General features: G+C 40.4%; 1 protein-coding gene across 2 annotated transcripts in view; it reads right to left on the bottom strand.

The window, feature by feature from the left end:
• LOC121875782 (diacylglycerol lipase-beta-like) overlaps positions 1 to 20,124 on the bottom strand; it is a gene marked incomplete at its 3' end in the record, with an annotated part of 56,941 nt that extends 36,817 nt beyond the window's left edge. The window contains 3 exon segments of one of the 2 annotated variants that reach the window (XM_042380477.1): positions 1,701 to 1,798; positions 13,655 to 13,769; positions 20,011 to 20,124. In XM_042380477.1, coding sequence (XP_042236411.1) covers positions 1,701 to 1,798; positions 13,655 to 13,769; positions 20,011 to 20,116 — 319 coding nt within the window. 2 annotated transcript variants of the gene reach the window in all.
• Between the last annotated feature and the right edge of the window lie 353 nt (positions 20,125 to 20,477).

The raw sequence follows: 20,477 nt of genomic DNA, 5'->3' as shown, positions 1-20,477 counted from the left end.
TGTTTTTTATTACAAGTATTAATGATATTCTTTATTTCAGGGGTTTAGATGCATATTTATGCACTTTTTTACAATTTTTAAAATTTTATTATATTTTTCAGTGTTAAGTGGTTGTATTTGGGGGCCCGGAACGGATTAATCCTATAACGAACGAATGCTATAACGAACAAGGTTCTAGAACCAATTAGATTCGTTATAGCATGCCCCACTGTACTTAGTCTAGGAGATGTAAACAGAGAAACCAGATATCAGATGAACAACGATGTTAGTGAGAAATCCGAATGTGAGAAAGATTTAGGATCCTGATCCTGATCAACGACGCTCTATCGGACACTCCTCACAGGTGGAAGTACTTGGATGACTGCACTGTGGGGGTTACAGTGGACAACACCGCACTGGACTACTAATCGCTACAAGGCACCCTGGACAGGCTACAGGCATGGACTACGGAGAACAAGGTCACCATCAATCACACCAAAACCGTAGTCATGCACATTAATACTGCCACCACTCCAGTGCAAGCTCCAGCAGTTACAGTGGGTGCCCATCCTCTCCAGCTGGTGCAGTCTGCCAAACTCCTGGGTGTTACCATAGACCAAAAACTGGACTGGAAGGCCCATGTAAATAACACAGTCACGGCAGCCTCGTACAGACTCTACATGCTACGATGACTCAGGTCACTTGAGACACCCACGCCAGAGCTGAGGACTATCTACAACGCCTTTATTCTCCCCAAACTAACGTATGCGTCACCAGCCTGGTCATCTTCTCTCAACTCTACCCAACAAGCTAGAGAAGGTACAGAAAAGGGCCTGCAGAATCATGCTCGGCGCAGACTACTCCGGCTACATCAACGCTCTCTCCACCCTGGAAATGCCATCCCTCAGTGACCTCCACCACCAAGCACTAACAGGGTTTGGCAGTGGACTACTGCACCATCCTCGTCATCGCCACCTCCTGCCACCGGCAGTCCCCCTCCCACCTCGCGCAGTCCGCCACTACAACAAAATTCAGCCCATAAGAGCCCGCACTGATAGATATAAGAATAGCACCATCCCATCTACAGTATTGGTAAAATAATAAACAGCTCCTGATTTATGTACTGTACAGCCCTGTAAATGTATTGAACATATATTATTATATCTAAATCACATGTAAGTTTGTATATTTTCAGCCACCAGCTGCAACTCTATTAATAAACTGTTTATTATTATTATTATTATTAATATTACACACACACACAAACACACAGGAATTAAGACAACAAGCATCCAGTGAAGGTCTTGTTGTGTGACTGCATGGAGGTGAATTAAAAGATCAGCTGTTGAGGAGCTTATCAACACTGGTGCATGTTACCACTCTATCTCTCTAAAATCACCCACAGTAACACGTTACTTTGGTTCAAGTCAAATACTGTAAAAGAGTGTGACAAGTATAAGTGAGACATCATCTACCTCCCAACAGTATCAGAGCTAAGTAAGGATCATCATCTTTATATCCAATAAATGAGGATAACAGACAGGGTGGTGGTAAATAATTGCAGCCTACAGCCATAAAATGAGTTCCAAGCACTAATGAGGGCCTGGGAGCCACTTGCCAGACCACATAAGTAGCTTGAGCCAGGCATCACACATTAGAAGTTTTCACTTCAATAAGGACACAGTAAAGTACTCCACACCGTCTCTCTGTCGGGACAGTACCTGCAACATTCTTGAAGGCTTCGGAGCTGTTTTCATCGGCAGACCTCACGCAACAGAGGAAGCGACAGCGTTTTTCCCACAGCTGAATGTAGTGACTCCTGAGGAAAGAACAGTTGCAGTTACTTCTCCATAAACCTCCAATGAGTAACATTTCAAAAGACTTAATATGTTAAGGCAAAGTCCCATTTTCTATAATCAGATGTATGGGAATGACCCTGAAATTCCCCATTTATGCCAGAGGAGAGACTAGGCAACTCCAGCTACAGTCCACAGTCTGACAACCCAGGACCTACACCACTAACATGGACTGGTGCTTAATAAAACATGTCCATCAAAAAAGTTAGCCCTAGATCAACCATTCCTTCCCCACTACACTACAACTATAAGATCCAAAGGTTCAAAAAGTAGAAGCATCTTACCCAAAGGTTAAAGGCACGGGAATATTACTACTACACAACTAGAAGTGTTCCATAAATGTACAGTATTGTGTTCAATCATGATCCTATGACTCAAGGTTAACTACTACAGTACAGTACAGTACAGTATGGTACGGTATGGCTGGTACAGTATAGTACAGTACAGTACAGTACAGTACAGTACAGTACAGTACTCTACTCAGGTTCCAGGTTGCTTGAGCAGCCCCCAGGGAGGAGGGAGGGACTGTAAGTGTATTTAACTATAAACCGTCCCTTGGCACACCTCAGACCCACAACACACAGGACAGTACAACAACACCTAGTAATACAGTTTGCACCTTTTATAACTGTATTAAGCAATGAGAAAGATACTGTATCCAGAACACAACCTTTCTCAGACCAAACAGCCCTGGTTAGGTAAATGCTCATTTAGCTCCTCACCAACAAAGGTTCTCACCAAAGCCTTTTTTAAATGCACCAAAGTGAGGAACACAAAATGCAGGCAGATCAAACATGATGTTATGGCACCAGAATTATGAGCCCGAGGAACTATAATTGTCATACATTTGTTTAACTAAGTTGCCTTAATAATACTGTATTAGAAAGATACTACTGTGTTCTCTTGAAGCTCCAATTCTTGCAAGATGACTCACTATAAGTGTATCCTTGCTAAAGTGAGCCCAAGCACACTACTGTATAAGGAGTCATCAAAACACTCTTTAGCAGAGCACAGTGGTGGTAGGCACAATCTTCACCAACAGTCTATGAATGGTCCCTGAACAAATTCTTCTTCCCTTCACACTACATGAGGCTCAGAGACTTACCTACCATCTACAAGTAGGAAGAGATAAGTTCTAAACACCCTGACGACTCCACACATCACGAGGGTCTCCGGAGATACAATAACGTACAAGAGACTCGATGGTAAGGTTGAAGATGATTACTGGCAACAATGACAGGTACAAAACCTACTGACAGGGAAGTGATTCTGGGTTGGTGGTGTAGGGGTAAGAAAGGTTGAGGTACAAAAGATTAAGTGAGAATTGTGAAGCTAATGGAGGTGTGTACTGAGCCAATATAAAAGATGGCCTCTACTATAAGTGGCCGGACAATGAGCCAATATAAAGGATGGCCTCTACTATAAGTGGCCGGACAATGAGCCAATATAAAGGATGGCCTCTACTATAAGTGGCCGGACAATGAGCCAATATAAAGGATGGCCTCTACTATAAGTGGCCGGACAATGAGCCAATATAAAGGATGGCCTCTACTATAAGTGGCGGACAATGAGCAATATAAAGGATGGCCTCTACTATAAGTGGCCGGACAATAAGCCAATATAAAGGATGGCCTCTACTATAAGTGGCCGGACAATGAACCAATATAAAGGATGGCCTCTACTATGGGTGGCCGGTCAACAAGCCCAGTTGTGCAGTACAGTGGTCCTTCGGTTAACGAACTCAAGTCATTCCAGAGGGTTGTTCAGTAATCAAACCATTGTTTCAATGGGATATTGGGTAAATGGTTCCAGCTAACAGAAAAGTATATACAAAGTAAAGCCAAAAATGCATAAAGTCAGAAACACTCCTAAAATTCTCCTAAATCGCCCTTAAATCACTATACAGTGGTCCCTCGGTTAACGAGCACAATCCGTTATAGAAGGTTGCTCGTTAACCAAAAAATTTGTTAACCAAAACCATTGTTTCAATGTGTTTTTGGGTAATTGGTTCCAGCTCACGAAATTGCCTAAATTCAACAAAAAAGGTAGAAAAATTCACTTACTTTGAGGTGTAAGAAGGCTCCTGGATGATAATGATGGGAATTAGAATAGGTGAGGAGAAGGGAGAAGAAGGCATTGGGGTGAAGAGAAGTCACCCCATGGTGCCATTTCACCCATAAAATTTAGTTCTCTTGGTGTAATTCAAGATTATTTTCTTGAAATCAACACTGCACTGCATTATATATTGTCAATATGTATATAAATTTCAGAATGACCAATAATTTGCTTGCAAACACAGAAAAAAGCATTTAGTTGAAGAGAGTCTCAAGCAAGATGTTACCTCCACTGAAAAGACACAAAGACTGCGCCTGTACAGGTGTGCTGGCAGGCTGGATGGCGGCCACAAACTAGTGACCCTACCTTCAATTATGTTCAATAATTGTAAAATGACTAAAAAATAAACTTTTAAAATTATTGAATAGTATAAACTTCTTGATATTTAGTAAAAGGGTAAGGAATTTAAGCCCTAGAACGATTACTGTATTGGCGGACTAATACTACAGCTGTTGGACGCCAAATGCCTGAAACATGTTGAAGTAAACAAGTAGAAACTTCGTTAATCGAGGATTTTTCGTTAACGAAGTTAAGAATCTTATGGAAGGTAATTCATTAACAAATCTAGATTAACCAAGGCTCTGTTAACCGAGGACCACTGTATATATCGTGCATATACACTAGAACTCTTAAATCACTACAGTCCCTCTGTTAGCAGTTTTGGTTTAGCAGTTACCTTCCATAAGATTCTTAACGTTGTAGGCAATCCTCGATTAAGGTTTCTTAGGCACTTCAACTTATCTTTATTTTTGATCCTGCAACAGTATTATCTTCAGCCATAATCGATTCGGGCTTAAATTTCACTCTTTTAGTAAATATCAATTTGTACTATTCATAATTTTAAAGTTTTATATTAAATTTAGTCATTTTAACAATTATTGAAAATAATGATGCTGTATAGGAAGCTGGTTTTTAAGCAAACAATCCTTTTCATCAGTGAAAAAGCATAATTTCTTTTTCTGTTCAACAAATTATATTGACAATATATGCAGTAGAATGAGCCAAAGAAAATAATCTTTAATCACAGTGAACTAAATTTTTATGGTGAAATTCCCATCATCATCATCATCATCAACCAGGAGCCTTCTACATACACACCTCAAAGTAAGTGTACTTTACTACCTTTTCTGTTGATTTTAGGCAATTTTTGGTGAGCTGGAACCAATTACCCAAAAACCCATTGAAACAATGGTTTCGGTTAATGAATTTTTCAGTTAACGAGCAACCTTCTAGAACGAATTGTGCTCGTTAACCGAGGGACCACTGTACTGTAAAGTGATACAGGTGAATAATTTTATCTCTTGTGCAAAATATATGACATTTATATTCAAATTATTCGCTGTCTTGCAAGGGTTCCAGCAATGCAAATCATATTCTCCTAACTTTAGTCTGAGATATTATATAAGATAAAAACTTAAAAGCCTAGTGAAAACACCAAACCTTTGTTGGGAAGGTGGGGGGTTGGGAGGGAGGGAGGGAGGGGTGACAGTGACGTGTTTGACAGTTAGCGCTGAAGGTCTGGTGAAGTATTAATTTGTTTATTTGTATCCTTTAGATTGAGTATTTATTTTTTGCTTATACAATGTCATAGAAGTGACCGGGTAGAATATAGTTTACATTGCTGGAATTCTTATAAGATAGTGATTAATTTGAATGTAAGCATGCCATAGTTTGCACTAGACAAAAATTTTAGTAATCATTTTGTACATTATTCTGATTACATGTACAGTTCAGTTTTGCCCTTAGGACAGTGTGTGCATGTAAATGAGTTTCAATAAATGAATAAAGTTACATATATATATGTATTGCCAAAAATATTAATTGAAAAACTTTATGTAGACAGCTTGGATGGCTAAATTTTAGAATGACCAATAATTTTAATACTGTATCAAAAAATGCACAAATATTAAAGAGCACAATTTTCTTGATATTTAGTCCATTGGAAACGAATGTAAACTTAGAAGAGATTACTGAATTGGCTGAGTACCTCCTCAGCTTATCAGCTGATGCTCAAAAGAAAACGTGATTTTCGTAAGATTTCGTTAATCAAATTTTTTTTCGTTAACCGAATTGAAGATTCTTATGGAAGGTAATTCGTTAACCGAGGGACCGCTGTATATATAAGACCACCAGGCCTTTAACCTTGAGGTAAACTGTTGTTGTTATTTATCAACATTTTAGGTGTCATGGTGTCAAGCAGGAAGGATTAATTGTCTCAAGGATTAATTCCCAGATAAACTGGGAAACTTGCCCCCCCCCCCCCCCAACGCGAAATGTGCCCGGGGGGGGGGCACGGTATTGTTGATAAACAAGATAATTTATATTTTTCTGTACGTTCATGATGAATTTACCATTCAATCAGTACAGTAATGCTATTATTTTTATTTATTTTGTTACCATTATTAGTTTTTCTTTTCTTGTTAAAAACAGTTTACAGCGATCCCTCGGTTAACTAGCGCCTCGGTTAACGAAATTTCGGTTAACGAATTACCTTCCATAAGATTCTTCACTTCGGTTAACGAATTCCTTACGAATTTTTCCCAACATGTTTTTGCCTGCTAACCAGCTGTAGTATTAGTCTGCCAATACAGTAATTGGTTTTAGGGCTTAAATTCATTACCATTTGAGTAAACATCAAGAAGGTGGTACTATTCAATAATTTTCCAAGTCTTATATTAAAGTTTTTAGTCATTTTAACAATTATTTAACATAATTGAAGTACAGGGAACTAGTTTTTAGCGCGCCAAACAGCCACTCAACACACCCAAAGTGACGTCAGTGTGTGTCCCTGCTCAGTGGAGGAAGCTTCTTGCTTGAGACTCTCTTGAACATAAACTATTTTTACTGTACAATTATTGGTCATTCTGAAGTTTATTTTACATATTGACAATATATAATGCAGTGCATTGTTGATTTAAAGAAAATATTCTTGAATTAAACCAAGTGAACTTAAAATTTTATGGATGAAATGGCGGCATGAAGCATGGGGTGATTTCTCTTCCACCCCAATGCCTTCTCTTCTCCCTTCTCCTCCACCCCCATTTCTAATTCCCATCATCATCATCATCAACCAGAAGCCTTCTACATGCACACCTCAAAGTAAGTGTACTTTACTGCATTTATTTTGTGTCTGTATGTAATTTTTGGTGAGCTGGAACCAATTACCCAAAATCCCATTGAAACAATGATTTCGGTTAAAGAACGACTCTGTGGAATGAATTGTGTTCGTTAACCGAGGGACCACTGTACTTTGAAATAATTTATTAGTTCAAGAGGCAATGGGAGCAATCAACCCCCCCCCGTACATCTGTACTATTTTTTTACCAAAAATATGTACTAATATATTTTATGATGTGCTATATATCAATGTTTATCACAGCCATTTTTTTTTTATGTAATTTGACATTTGTTCACTTTATGTTCACTAAATTGTTTACCTGTGAACCACATCGTTTATACAGAAGTTTGGTTTTAATAAATGAGTCATTTAACTTCAATAGCTTTATACTATAAGTCTTTTATGAGGGAGTAAAGTAGTGTACAGCAGTGTACAGCCCAGCTGTTACCCTTATTTGGTGATAACTTTGTTTAACATAAAGGTTGTCAGGAACACCCCATGAGAGACACCTGTACTGTACCCACATGCACCTCTCACTATGTCAGGAACACCCCATGAGAGACACCTGTACTGTACTCACATGCACCTCTCACTATGTCAGGAACACCCCATGAGAGACACCTGTACTGTACTCACATGCACCTCTCACTATGTCAGGAACACCCATGAGAGACACCTGTACTGTACTCACATGCACTCTCACTATGTCAGGAACACCCATGAGAGACACCTGTACTGTACTCACATGCACCTCTCACTATGTCAGAACACCCATGAGAGACACCTGTACTGTACTCACATGCACCTCTCACTATGTCAGGAACACCCATGAGAGACACCTGTACTGTACTCACATGCACCTCTCACTATGTCAGGAACACCCATGAGAGACACCTGTACTGTACTCACATGCACCTCTCACTATGTCAGGAACACCCATGAGAGACACCTGTACTGTACTCACATGCACCTCTCACTATGTCAGGAACACCCCATGAGAGACACCTGTACTGTACTCACATGCACCTCTCACTATGTCAGGAACACCCATGAGAGACACCTGTACTGTACTCACATGCACCTCTCACTATGTCAGGAACACCCATGAGAGACACCTGTACTGTACTCGCATGCACCTCTCACTATGTCAGGAACACCCCATGAGAGACACCTGTACTGTACTCACATGCACCTCTCACTATGTCAGGAACACCCCATGAGAGACACCTGTACTGTACTCGCATGCACCTCTCACTAACTGTTTATGTTATAGAAGGGACAATCTCTCAGCTGTTGTTAGTTTGGTAAGAAATGGTCACCTTCTCTTTGTGTACTGCAAGTTTTATCTCTTAATTTAATTGTTGCCTTTTTTTAATAGTTATTCAACTCAACACAAAACAAGACATGGAAAACTCACTTTAAAACAATTGTGGCGTCAAACTAGAAGCAACCGAGTGCCACCACGACCGGTACACTGAAGGGAGGCAAACTTCATAACACATATACCTTTATAAATACTTTTAGTCATGAAAATCAGGTCAGTACACATATCACTGTGCCGAGACAACCAAATATGGTGTGTATAATGTGAGATGCATCAACAGTAACACCAACACCCAGGTAGTAGGCAGCTACCAAACAGGGAGGTACTGCTGCCTGGGAAGATATTGGAAGCATAATGTGTTGTCTAATGGTAGACCCTGCTGCCATATGTGACCAAGTCCCAGGTTGCTGATCTATCTTTCTGCCTCATTTACACACAATTGCAGGGTCTCAACTGTCTCTCTTACTATTGACAACACCACAAATAAAACCGTACTCATTCTTGATCTGTTGTATTCATTCTATTTTATTCTCCTATGTCAGTTGATATTAATACTGAAGCGGGGCCTTCTCGGATGGGTCCCACTGGTCGGGAAGGTTGTGGACCCCAGGGCCGACCTGATCATCATCAAGTTACTGGGGCCTCAACTGACGCCACCGTGGCTACTGAAAGATCGGCTTTTTTTACACTTCATTTTTCCAACATTCGCAGCCTGAGATCCAATTTTCCTTCTGTGGAGCACCATCTATTAAACTCTTACCCCGACCTCTTACTACTATCTGAACTTCAACTGACCAAAGCAGCTTCACCCAAACCTTTTCAAGTCTCCAACTACAGCCTTTATACCTCCTTCCGTTCTAAAGGAGGTGTATGTGCCTACTGCATCACACGTACACCTATAGCTCGACTCACGGATCTTGAATCTTCCCTTTATGATGTCATCCGACTCAAAATATCTCTACCTACAGTGACTATTTTTCTTTGTTTCCTAAACTGTTCTCCCAACTCTACCAACTATTTAGAACTCTTTGACTATCTCACTTCTTGCCATGAGTCGTTGCTATCCACACAGCCCAACACCGAGATCCTCTACCTAGGGGATTTCAATGTACAGCACAGAGAGTGGCTTGGCTCTGCAAGGGATGACCCAGGTGGAGCTGAGGCACTCTCTTTTTCCCTACTTAATGATCTGGAACAAATAATCAAACACAGTACACCTGTTCCTGATCGACAAGATCAACTTGCTAACATTCTTGATCTTTGTTTTACCTCTAACCCCTCACACTATTCAAACTCAATTTTTGCCCCCTTAGGGTCTTCTAATCATAATCTTATTTCTATTAAATCAAACTGGGCACGACCACCTCCCCCACCCCCCTCTAAACGTCAACTATGGCACTATCGGAGGGCAAACTGGCAATCCTTGCGAGAATTCTTCACCGACTTTCCTTGGGATGAATGTTGCTTTTCCACTCGGGACGCCTCAGTATGTGCTGAAAGAATTGCTGTGGTTATACAGGGTGGTATGAGTGCATTTATCCCATCTTCTACCAAAACTTTCACATTACAATCATGGTTTGATCGCTCCTGTTCTCTTGCTTGCAGGGTGAGAGATAGGGCATATCGAGCTATGAAACTAACTATCTCCTATTACCCACACCTCTTTCATTACTTCTAGGAATCGTTGTAAGGCTATTCTTCGTAGGGCCAAGCGGAATTTTATATAAATAAAGACCGCTGTCCTGACTAATTCTTCCTCTAGTAAATCCTTCTGGTCCTTAACCAAAAACATCTGTAACAACTTCTGCAAGCCTTCTTTTCCTCCCCTCTTCCATCCCAATAACTCTATAGCCAACTCTCCCCCTGAGAAAGCCAACCTCTTTGGCACCTTATTCTCCTCTAATTCTACCTTAGACGATTCCCACTCTACCCCTCCTACCCCTGCACCTCCTACTGAACCTCTGCACTTTCCTATAATCTCCACTCACAGGGTTGCCGGTGTGTTATCCAGGTTGGATGTGAGTAAGGCGCATGGACCGGACGGAATACCCCCTTGTCTTCTGAGGGAGTGTGCTGAAGCTCTGGCCCCTGTGCTTGCTCACCTCTTTCGCCTTTGCCTCAAAACCCAAACTTTTCCTTCTTCTTGGAAGCCTGCCTTGGTTCAGCCCATCCCGAAGAAGGGTGACCATTCTAATCCCTCTCACTATCGCCCCATTGCCCTAACTTCATCCATCTCTAAGATTTTCGAAACTATCTTGAACTCCCATTTTCTCCGTCACCTTCAACGCCATTCTCTTTTGTTGGATCACCAGTATGGCTTTTGCCAGGTGAGATCTACTGGTGATCTGCTCTCCTATTGCACCCATCTTTGGTCATCCTCTCTTAGCGATTATGGGGAAACTTTTGTCGTGGCCCTCAACATCTCCAAAGCATTTGACAGGGTATGGCACAAGTCTTTGCTTTCTAAAGTTCCCTCTTATGGTTTCTCTCCCCCACTTTGTTCTCTCATCTCTAGCTTCCTTGAGAACCGATCCATGGCAGTTGTTAAGGGATCGATCTCTCGCTCTTTCTCTACCAGTAGTGGTGTCCCACAGGGTTCTGTTCTTTCACCTACTCTCTTCCTTTTTTTTATCAATGATTTACTTCACACTACAACTAATTCTATCCATTCTTACGCTGATGATTCTACTCTTCACTCTTCTTCACAGTTTCCCCTTCCTCCTAACTCTCAAACTAGATCTGTTTCCAGAGCTGATATCATTACTTCTATCAATGTGGATCTGTGCAGAATCTCTGAATGGGGAAGTACAAAAATAATAAAACTCAATATTTACCAATTACACTTTGTAAATTAGATGATCTCCCACCAATCACATTTCAGGACGCAATCATTCTGCCAAATTCTAAAATAGATATGCTTGGCCTCACCATTTCCTCTAATATGTCATGGAAGCCACACATCCTCAACATTGCTAAAGCTGCCTCCCGAAAGCTGGGAATGCTGTACAGATGCCGTAGTTACTTTACTCCTGAGCAGTTGCTTCAAGTATATACGGGATTCATTCGTCCTAACTTGGAGTACTGCTCTCATATCTGGGGTGGCTCTTCTTCTGTCCAACTGTTAGATAGGGTGGAATCAAAGGCATTTTGTCTTATTAACTCTCCTCCTTTAGTCGACAATCTCTCTTCCCTTTCTCTTGCCATCCTGTGTACCACCGGCAAGGCCGTGGGCTCGTAACACATGTCTTGCCCGCGGTGCCCATCGTTTCTCTGTGGATGTCGGTCACACTAGAATAAACCGTTATAGTACAGTCATGCGCCGGTTAAAGTCCGACCGAACGTCTGATCGCATATACGTCTGTGCCCCAAAAAAAATCCGTGACGCCTGCTGGACCACCACTCCACGACCCCCTGAGGGAGACACAATGATCCTCCCCATACTGGTCAGATATTATGTGTTAAAGGAGTATGCTTCTTATCTTAGGCTATTTTTAAACATTTGCCTCCAAGTGTAATGTTAACCTACATCTATTGAGGATAAAATCTTTCACCCACAAATTGACAATAACACATTTGCTGTAATCAGACATATCTAGTTGCCTCAACAATTGCAACTCCAGTTGCAATTGGGGTTGCAATTTCAAATTCTGTGTCATTACTACGAAATAAAGAAGTATCTGGTGTACTGCACTCTAAAATTAAGAGAAAACGGACGACTGAGGAGTCCTGAAGTGAGAGAAAATGGACTCCTATGACGGGGCACTCAAATAAAGAGAGACATAGCTACATGTTTTGTGGACTACCCACTTTACATTATCCTTTTCATCACTTTGTAATAAACCTAGCCATGCCTATGTGTGTTTATGATATTTACCATAACATTATACAGTATATATATATTTAGTGGGTCTAAATGGTTGTAAAATGGGAAACTTGGGGTTGGGTGCCTGGAACCCCCATTAGAATAAATCCGATAGGTTTATGTAATTTCGGACAACGTCCATTTCGGTTAACATCACGTTTCCAAGAACACATCTAGGACGTTAACCGGCGCATGACTGTATATCCTTCTTTCCTCACACAGCCAAACTGTGGAATGCTCTGCCTTTTTCTGTGTTTTCACACTCATACAATCTGTCTTACTTTAAACAGCTGGTTTTCTGGCATCTTCGTTGTGTAGATTAATATAAACTTTTCTTTTTCTATTTCTAATTTCTTTTTCATCTTATTTTTTTGCCCCCCAGGCCCCGTTGTGGGTCAATGACTTGTGTCCGGGTAGGCTATTACCCGTAAAAAAAAAAAAAAAGACAGTACTGTACTTTTTTTCTTTCTTTTTTTTTATTGGCACTCCACATCCTGTGTAAGGTGAAGCGCAGAAGCGTTTACAGCACCCAACAGGGAAACATGCTAAGTTCATGCTTGCCTTTATGTCTCATGAGTTAAGGGCGTAGAAGCCTGAAGAGTCAATGGTTTTATATCATCACGTTATTGGAAGCTCCAACAACTTGTCCCTGAATACGAATTTACAACTTTCAATTTACAGCAGGTACCTACTTTACTGCTAGGTGAACAGGGACCAAGGGAGGCTGGGAAGAGTGTCCAAACAACTTTCCACCGGCCCGGGAATCGAACCCGTGGCATCTCGCTTGCGAAGCAAGAGCGGTACCACTCTACCCACCGGCGCCCCCCAGTAATGTACTATACACCTAAATAAGATAACTACAGTACAGTAACAAATGACTGCTGGCAACACACTATACTATTTGTATAATATAGCACTGTATAGTAAACTGAGCTTCTCAAGAAATATAAATAATAAAAAAATTGGAAGTAAATGTGAAGTGATTTTAAACACATACTTAGTTTTTGACAATGTACAGTAATTATAAATATGAACCAAAGTTTTCATGGTATATTAAAAAACATCAATGGAGGAACAGACAACAATAGACACAGTATTACTTCTACTTGATAATTCCTCTCCCTCTTTGGTGACACTCCTAGTTTAGTGAGATGCCTAACTTAGAAGAAACACTTAGAGGAGCAGAGAGGTGGATGGGGAAATGGACAATACTATGATGGCAAATGCCACATCATTCTGGTAGGTGGAACTGCCCCGTGACGCTCTAAGCCATAAATACAGTGACCTACGACCGTACCATCAAAGGTTTAAAACTGCAGACATAAATGCCACATATTACTGAGGATCATTGACCAAGAGAACGTAAAAAGCCCTACACGAGGATAGGGTCACTAGCCTACCCTAAGGAGCCACTTTCCACAAGCCCTTGCCTGCTGGGTCGCTTCATTGGGTCAAACAGCAACAGGATCCCAATAATAATTAGTCCAATAGCCACCCAAGTGTAGATCACAAGAGCTGAAACGCAAGATCCAAGGGATTAAAAATAACATAATACAGTACTGTACAGTATTAGACGGATTATTTAAGAAAAGGACACAATGAGAGGCAAGACACATTAGCTGTGTGTAACCTGACACACACACAGTACACCTGGACAGTCAGGGTCTAATGAAGCAGCTCATTTACTGTATATTTTACTTGGGGTAAGAAAATGGAAGAAATATGAACAAGGGCCTTCTGAGATGGTATGAACAATTTTTTTTTTTTCAGGGATTAGCCTGCCCGGGCACAGGTCACTGACCCACATCAGGGCCTGGGGGGCGAAAATATTATAATTATAATTATAATAATAACTATTATTATTATTATAATAATTCATAAAAATTAATAAGAAAATACTAAAAATAATAATAATAACCATAAGTAAATACAAAAACAAAAAAATAAATCAAGAATGAGAAATGATATACAGTCAACCCTCACTTTACGCGGTTAATGTAACCCACAGGGTACCGCGGAAAGTGAGAAACGCGTAAAGTGAATAACATAACATATGGGATTAAATGAAATAGAGAACCAGCTGACCCCCAAACTCCACTTTTTCCGACACAATACCTATGTTCTAGTAAAAATAACATCTTAATTTTATGATGGTACATGCACACAATTAGTACTTAAGAGAAATAGAGAAATACAGTCGCCAAGTTAATGTCCATTCAAATAATGGACTCAACTCCCTCCCCCTCTTCTCACACTACACTCGCTGGCTCTTCCCTCTCTGAGAAATTTTTGGGGGAAAACCAGGAAGAGTAATAAATAATACCTCAAACTAAAGTTAAGATAATATAATTGACATTGCTGGATTCCTTGTAAGACCAGGAATATTTTGAATATAAATGTCATATATTTTGCACAAAAGATAACATATTTACTCAGAGTAAACATTATATCTTTAATTTGTATGTCTAATGCAAAATCTATGACGTTTATATTCAAAATGATCATCAAATTGTAAGAATTCCAGCAATGTAAATTATATTCTGGCCGGATAATTTGTATGAATTTTATGAGCTAAATAAAAAAATTATACTTTACCCGCATAAAGGGGTACACCCACCGCGGAATGTGAGCATCCTGGGTTCTGGCAGGGCACCATGTAAACGTGGAAACGCGGAATGTGGGACCGCATAAAGTGAGGGTTGACTGTACATTATGTATGTTGTGTTGTCAAAGTAAGAGAAACAATTGAGACCCTGCAATTGTGTGTAAAGGAGGCAGAAAGTCAGATCATCATCCTGGGACTTGGTCACATATGGCAGCAGGGTCTACCATTAGACAACACATTATGCTTCCAATATCTTCCCAGGGGGTAGTACCTCCCTGTTTGGTAGCTGCCTACTACCTACCTACATGCTAACACAATGGCAGACAAAAGATATAAGTAAGTAAAAATAAAGAACTATTCCTGATACAGTATTGTATAACCAAAAGTTTAGATCAGGAGACTCAGTGTAAAGCCAGGTTCAACCACAATGATTATGGCTACAAGTGATTTATAAAGCTCAAACCTTCCTGTTTTAACCCCTTGTGTATGAGGTGTGTGTGTCTCTCTCTGTGCTCAACACAACCATCTGGCATTAGTCAAGTAATATATTTATTTTATTTTATTTTATTTTTATTTTTTGGAAAATTTATTTTTTTCACGATTTAACCCCGTGGGGGGAGGGGTACTGCCAGCAGCACCCTAACCCGGGGCTTAAGGGTTAAGTAACTCATTATATAAGTTGTTGTGGAACTCGTCAACCTCAGATCTCGTCATCAGGTCATTCTCAACAGTCAGGTCTCTGGGTAAGGTGAGATCGCCCTCTGTGGGTACATTTTGTGAGGTCACCTCATGTGAGGTCAAGTAATTCACCCCCAAGCGTGATACCCCTTCTCCCAGCTGCCTCTTCAAACTATCAAAGTTTGCCCTTCTGAAATCTGGTACTTCAGTGGAATTTTCCTTGCGTCTGCTCTGAAGTTCTAACTGGAATTTAATTTCTTTGTGATCGCTGTTAGCAAGTTCGTTCCCTACCTCGACATTACTAATGAGGTTTTCTCTGTTTGACAGAACTAAATCGAGTATATTATTACCCCGGGTGGGTTCGGTTATATGTTGGCTTAGGAAACAGTCCTGGATTGTTTCAAGAAAATCCTATGATTTTGAGTTACCCGTAAGGTCAATCCAATCTATTTAGCTAAAGTTAAAGTCGCCTACTATACAGACTTTGCTATGTATGGAAGCCCTGCGCATTTCATCCCAAATAAGTCGCTCATTAACTCTATCAAGATTAGAAGGTCTATATATTACTCCCGTGATTAATTTTTCCCAACCATTGATTAGTTCTATCCAAATTGTTTCTGTAATCTGCTCAGTTTTTATTTCCTTATTTATTTCACACTTCAGATTATCCCTGACATAGATTGCTACTCCGCCTCCTTTCCTAATCTGCCTATCGGTATGGAATAATTTGCAACCTGCAATTTGGTATTCGACAGGTAACTCACATGAGTCTAGGTTGATCCATGATTCGGTGAATGCTATTATATTGATTTTTTCGGTACATACCAACACCCTGATTTCATCCATTTTGTTTCTCATACTTCTACTGTTAGCGTAGTAGACATTTAAGTTAGTCGTGTTCTGAGTCCTCTCTTTGACGTGTTTAGGTTTTAACTCCCTGCCTAATTTAGTTTTGTCATAATTTCTAGCACTATTTCCCTGTAACCTTTCACTTTGTTTACCCGCTCCCACTGCAGTCTCCTCCACCCCCGTGCTCATATTTTCTCCTAACAGTTTAAAGACTTCGACCAAAAACAGTGACGTGTTATATTCTTCCAAAGTGTATTATAATATCCCGTAGTGAGACGTTATACATTGATTGATTTTTATTTTGTCATCCAAAGAAGATGTACAAAATCTTTTTTTTTATATCGATTACCAATATTGAGTTATTGATAGTTGCTGAATTATGGCAACAATCCTGTGAGCTGAAGTGAACATTAGTTTCTGCAAATGATTTGTTCACTGCCCAGGGTGTGACAGGACGTGACTGCAGTTGTTGTGACTACTCATCAATCAACATCCTGACAACAAAATTCTTTCGTTTGGCGTGAGTAACCCCCAGTTACCAGCACCACCCTAGTGATGACACATCTCTGATCACTAGAGATGGTCTCAGCATTCTGAGGTATGGTGTGGTGGATGCACTAGTGTACCCAGTGAACCCCAGAGTCCTTGAGTTCACTGACAGGGAGCGGCATTTTGCTGTACTCAGTATTTTCGTGGACACTGATCCAGTCACCGACCTTCGCATCAGCTGTGTCTCCTGTGAGTGACACACACAAGTCTACTGGATTGCGGCAACAATTTCACATTTTCAAGAAATTCTACAAAGGATTCTTCAATCAAGCTACAAGGAATAGGTAGTTTAGGTATACATTATATATATTCCCACATTAACATATTCAAAGACATAACTTCACACAGATAGACATCCTGTAGGTTATACCAATTATTATAAATGCCTTACTTATTTTAAATATACTGACGTAATATAATTTACAGTATTTATTTTCACCAGTTCAGCTATTGATACTTTAATTATTTTAATTATAATTTATATCAATTTACTGTAAATGGATGGACAAGGTTACTTTTGTGGTTTGTATCGAAATAATTTTTCAAACCTTAGGCATAGAAAATGCGAACTTTTTTTCCCAGGAAGGATAATAATGTTAATAATTTTCAAAACTACAAATAGGATAATAGTTTTATAATTATGTTAATAATGTAATTTTAATGATGTCATAGACATCTTTTCAAACTACAAATGTGACAGTTATACAGTAATATTTTTGTCTTTAAGTCAGAATCATCCAATTTTGACATTGTACATAATATACTCTCCATAAGGCATTGCAGACTAGGACTTGGAGTAGCTCTTCAACCGCAGGTGTCAGCTTCCCTAGTTTAGTGTTTACACACATATGCACGTAACACGGTTAGGTTTATGTACAGTGGAGTCTGCATTTACGCGGTAAATTGAACCCGTGGAGGTCCGCGTAAAACGAGAAACGCGTAAATGAAATAACAGAACATATGGGATTAATTGAAATAAGAGACGGGGCCGACCACCAAACTCCACTTTTTCCGACACAATACGTACCCTGTAGTCAAAATAACATCTTAATTTTATGATGGTATGCACACACAATTAATATTTAAGAGAAATATCAATAATATTAGGTTTTTTAACACTTACGTTAGTAGAAAAGATGGCTGGGCACACGGGGATGGGGGGTTGGTTCCGAGGCAGAGGGCAGATTATTGGCCCTCACCTGTATCAATTGTATCACTATCCACCACAGAGGCTTGCAGGGCCTCTTTGTCAAACCCCTCACAGTCCATATCTTCACTATCACTGACTTGGGCCGGCTGTGGTGGGTGGCGGGTGAAGAACTCGGTAATGTTTTGATGACTGGGCGACCTTGTGCGCACCCTGCCCGCACCGCTTCCGGCGTAAATGACCAAAATTACCTGGTAATTAAAGCATTTCATTCTGGCAAGGCACCGCGTAAATGACCAAACTTGTAAACAAAAGCTGCGTAAATGCAGACTATACTGTACAGTACAGGGTTTTACTGCGAGTTTAGTGTATTCCTCACGGAGCTTGGATGGTGTGACCGAGCGATGTAATAGCCCCTGTCTTATAGGCAGAAGTAGTTATATAAATGGGTTAATTACATTTGATTTATATACTCTATCACCCTCTGTAACTTTCCACTAGATATGAGGTAGCATGTTCAGAGGACGTGATAAAGTGTGTCCACGGGAAGTCATGTCACTTAGTGCTGAGCTAAGGCATTAAGTAGCCGGCTCTCTGGCCACCTCTGGCGGCAGTAGTTTGATATCCTTGATGAGAGGAAGACGTTAATGAGAGCCATCGTGGATGGTTCCGTCTTCCCTCGAGGGAGGACGTAATTTACCGTTCTCCCTCAACGGGTATTACGGGGATTGACACTCAACAGTCAGTGTCGATCCCGTAATACTGGTGACCACAACATCACCAGCCACAGTCAAGCTCTGTGACTGGTGACCACAACATCACCACAATAATCCATAGTGTTGCTTATATGAATCAAACTTAATCAAGGATTGTTGGGTCAGATAAGTCGCATTTTTTTAAGTAACTTTCAAAGAACTTTTAAGATGGGTGAACCTCAACACCAGGAGGCTGGGTTGAGTTAAGAAAGGTACACAGTACAGTACAGAGTATAACCTCAGGTGCATGAAAGACAACTTCAAGCTCACATGATTTCAGTACAGTATTTCAGGAAGAAAAAGATTATGTAGTGAGCACTTACATCAGAGGATGCAAGCACTATAAGGAGTTTACTGTACTGTCAACCCCAATCATGACTACATATAAGGAGACACAAGAGGTGAGTGACACTACTGCCTTGTACCTTACCTGTTCTTTGTTAACTGTGACCATATTGCTCTCAGTTTGATGCCAAACACCTGTTGTTTAACACATTAATATACTGTACACACAGGAAAGACTCATCTGAATTTACCAATTAATAATTAAGAAATTCTGGACTGGACAAAAATTTGGGAGTGAGAGATGGAGAGGCAGAGCAGTGACATTAATAATATGAGGACCTGCAGGTGAACACTACAGTACTCAGGATTGTGATACATTATTGAACATGTTACCTTGCATTAAGAGAGGCAGAGCAGTAACATTAATAATATGAGGACCTGCAGGTGAACACTACAGTACTCAGGATTGTGATACATTATTGAACATGTTACCTTGCATTAAGAGAGGCAGAGCAGTGACATTAATAATATGAGGACCTGCAGGTGAGCACTACAGTACTCAGGATTGTGATATATTATTGAACATGTTACCTTGCATTAAGAGAGGCAGAGCAGTGACATTAATAATATGAGGACCTGCAGGTGAACACTACAGTACTCAGGATTGTGATACATTATTGAACATGTTACCTTGCATTAAGAGAGGCAGAGCAGTGACATTAATAATATGAGGACCTGCAGGTGAACACTTCAGTACTCAGGATTGTGATACATTATTGAACATGTTACCTTGCATTAAGAGAGGCAGAGCAGTGACATTAATAATATGAGGACCTGCAGGTGAACACTACAGTACTCAGGATTGTGATACATTATTGAACATATTACCTTGCATTAAGAGAGGCAGAGCAGTGTCAGGCTTACAGTGGACCTGACCCGTCAACACCCACACACTCCCCATTATGTTCCAGGCCACCTCTGGTATACCAACCATTACTCTGTAAAACACAAAACAACTGAGATAAAGAGAAAAAACACTAAAATAATGTGAATAGCATTCATAACTTTCCTGTACCTCCTCCTCCTTCCACCAAGCTACAGTAACGACCATGGTTAACTGGCTACTTGTTAACCCTTTATGTTTTATGGTGAATGAATGAGAACTGGGCCTCACCTCCCTCTACCACTGTGTGTCTTCCATGTCTTCTACAGTACATGAGAACTGGGCCTCACCTCCCTCTACCACTGTGTGTCTTCCATGTCTTCTACAGTACATGAGAACTGGGCCTCACCTCCCTCTACCACTGTGTGTCTTCCATGTCTTCTACAGTACATGAGAACTGGGCCTCACCTCC

The sequence above is a fragment of the Homarus americanus genome, unplaced genomic scaffold, assembly GCF_018991925.1.
Source record: "Homarus americanus isolate GMGI-L3 unplaced genomic scaffold, GMGI_Hamer_2.0 scaffold22250, whole genome shotgun sequence".
Lineage (NCBI taxonomy): Eukaryota > Metazoa > Arthropoda > Malacostraca > Decapoda > Nephropidae > Homarus > Homarus americanus.
Note: the sequence above shows the minus strand (reverse complement) of the source record. Positions and strands in the feature narration are given on the sequence as shown.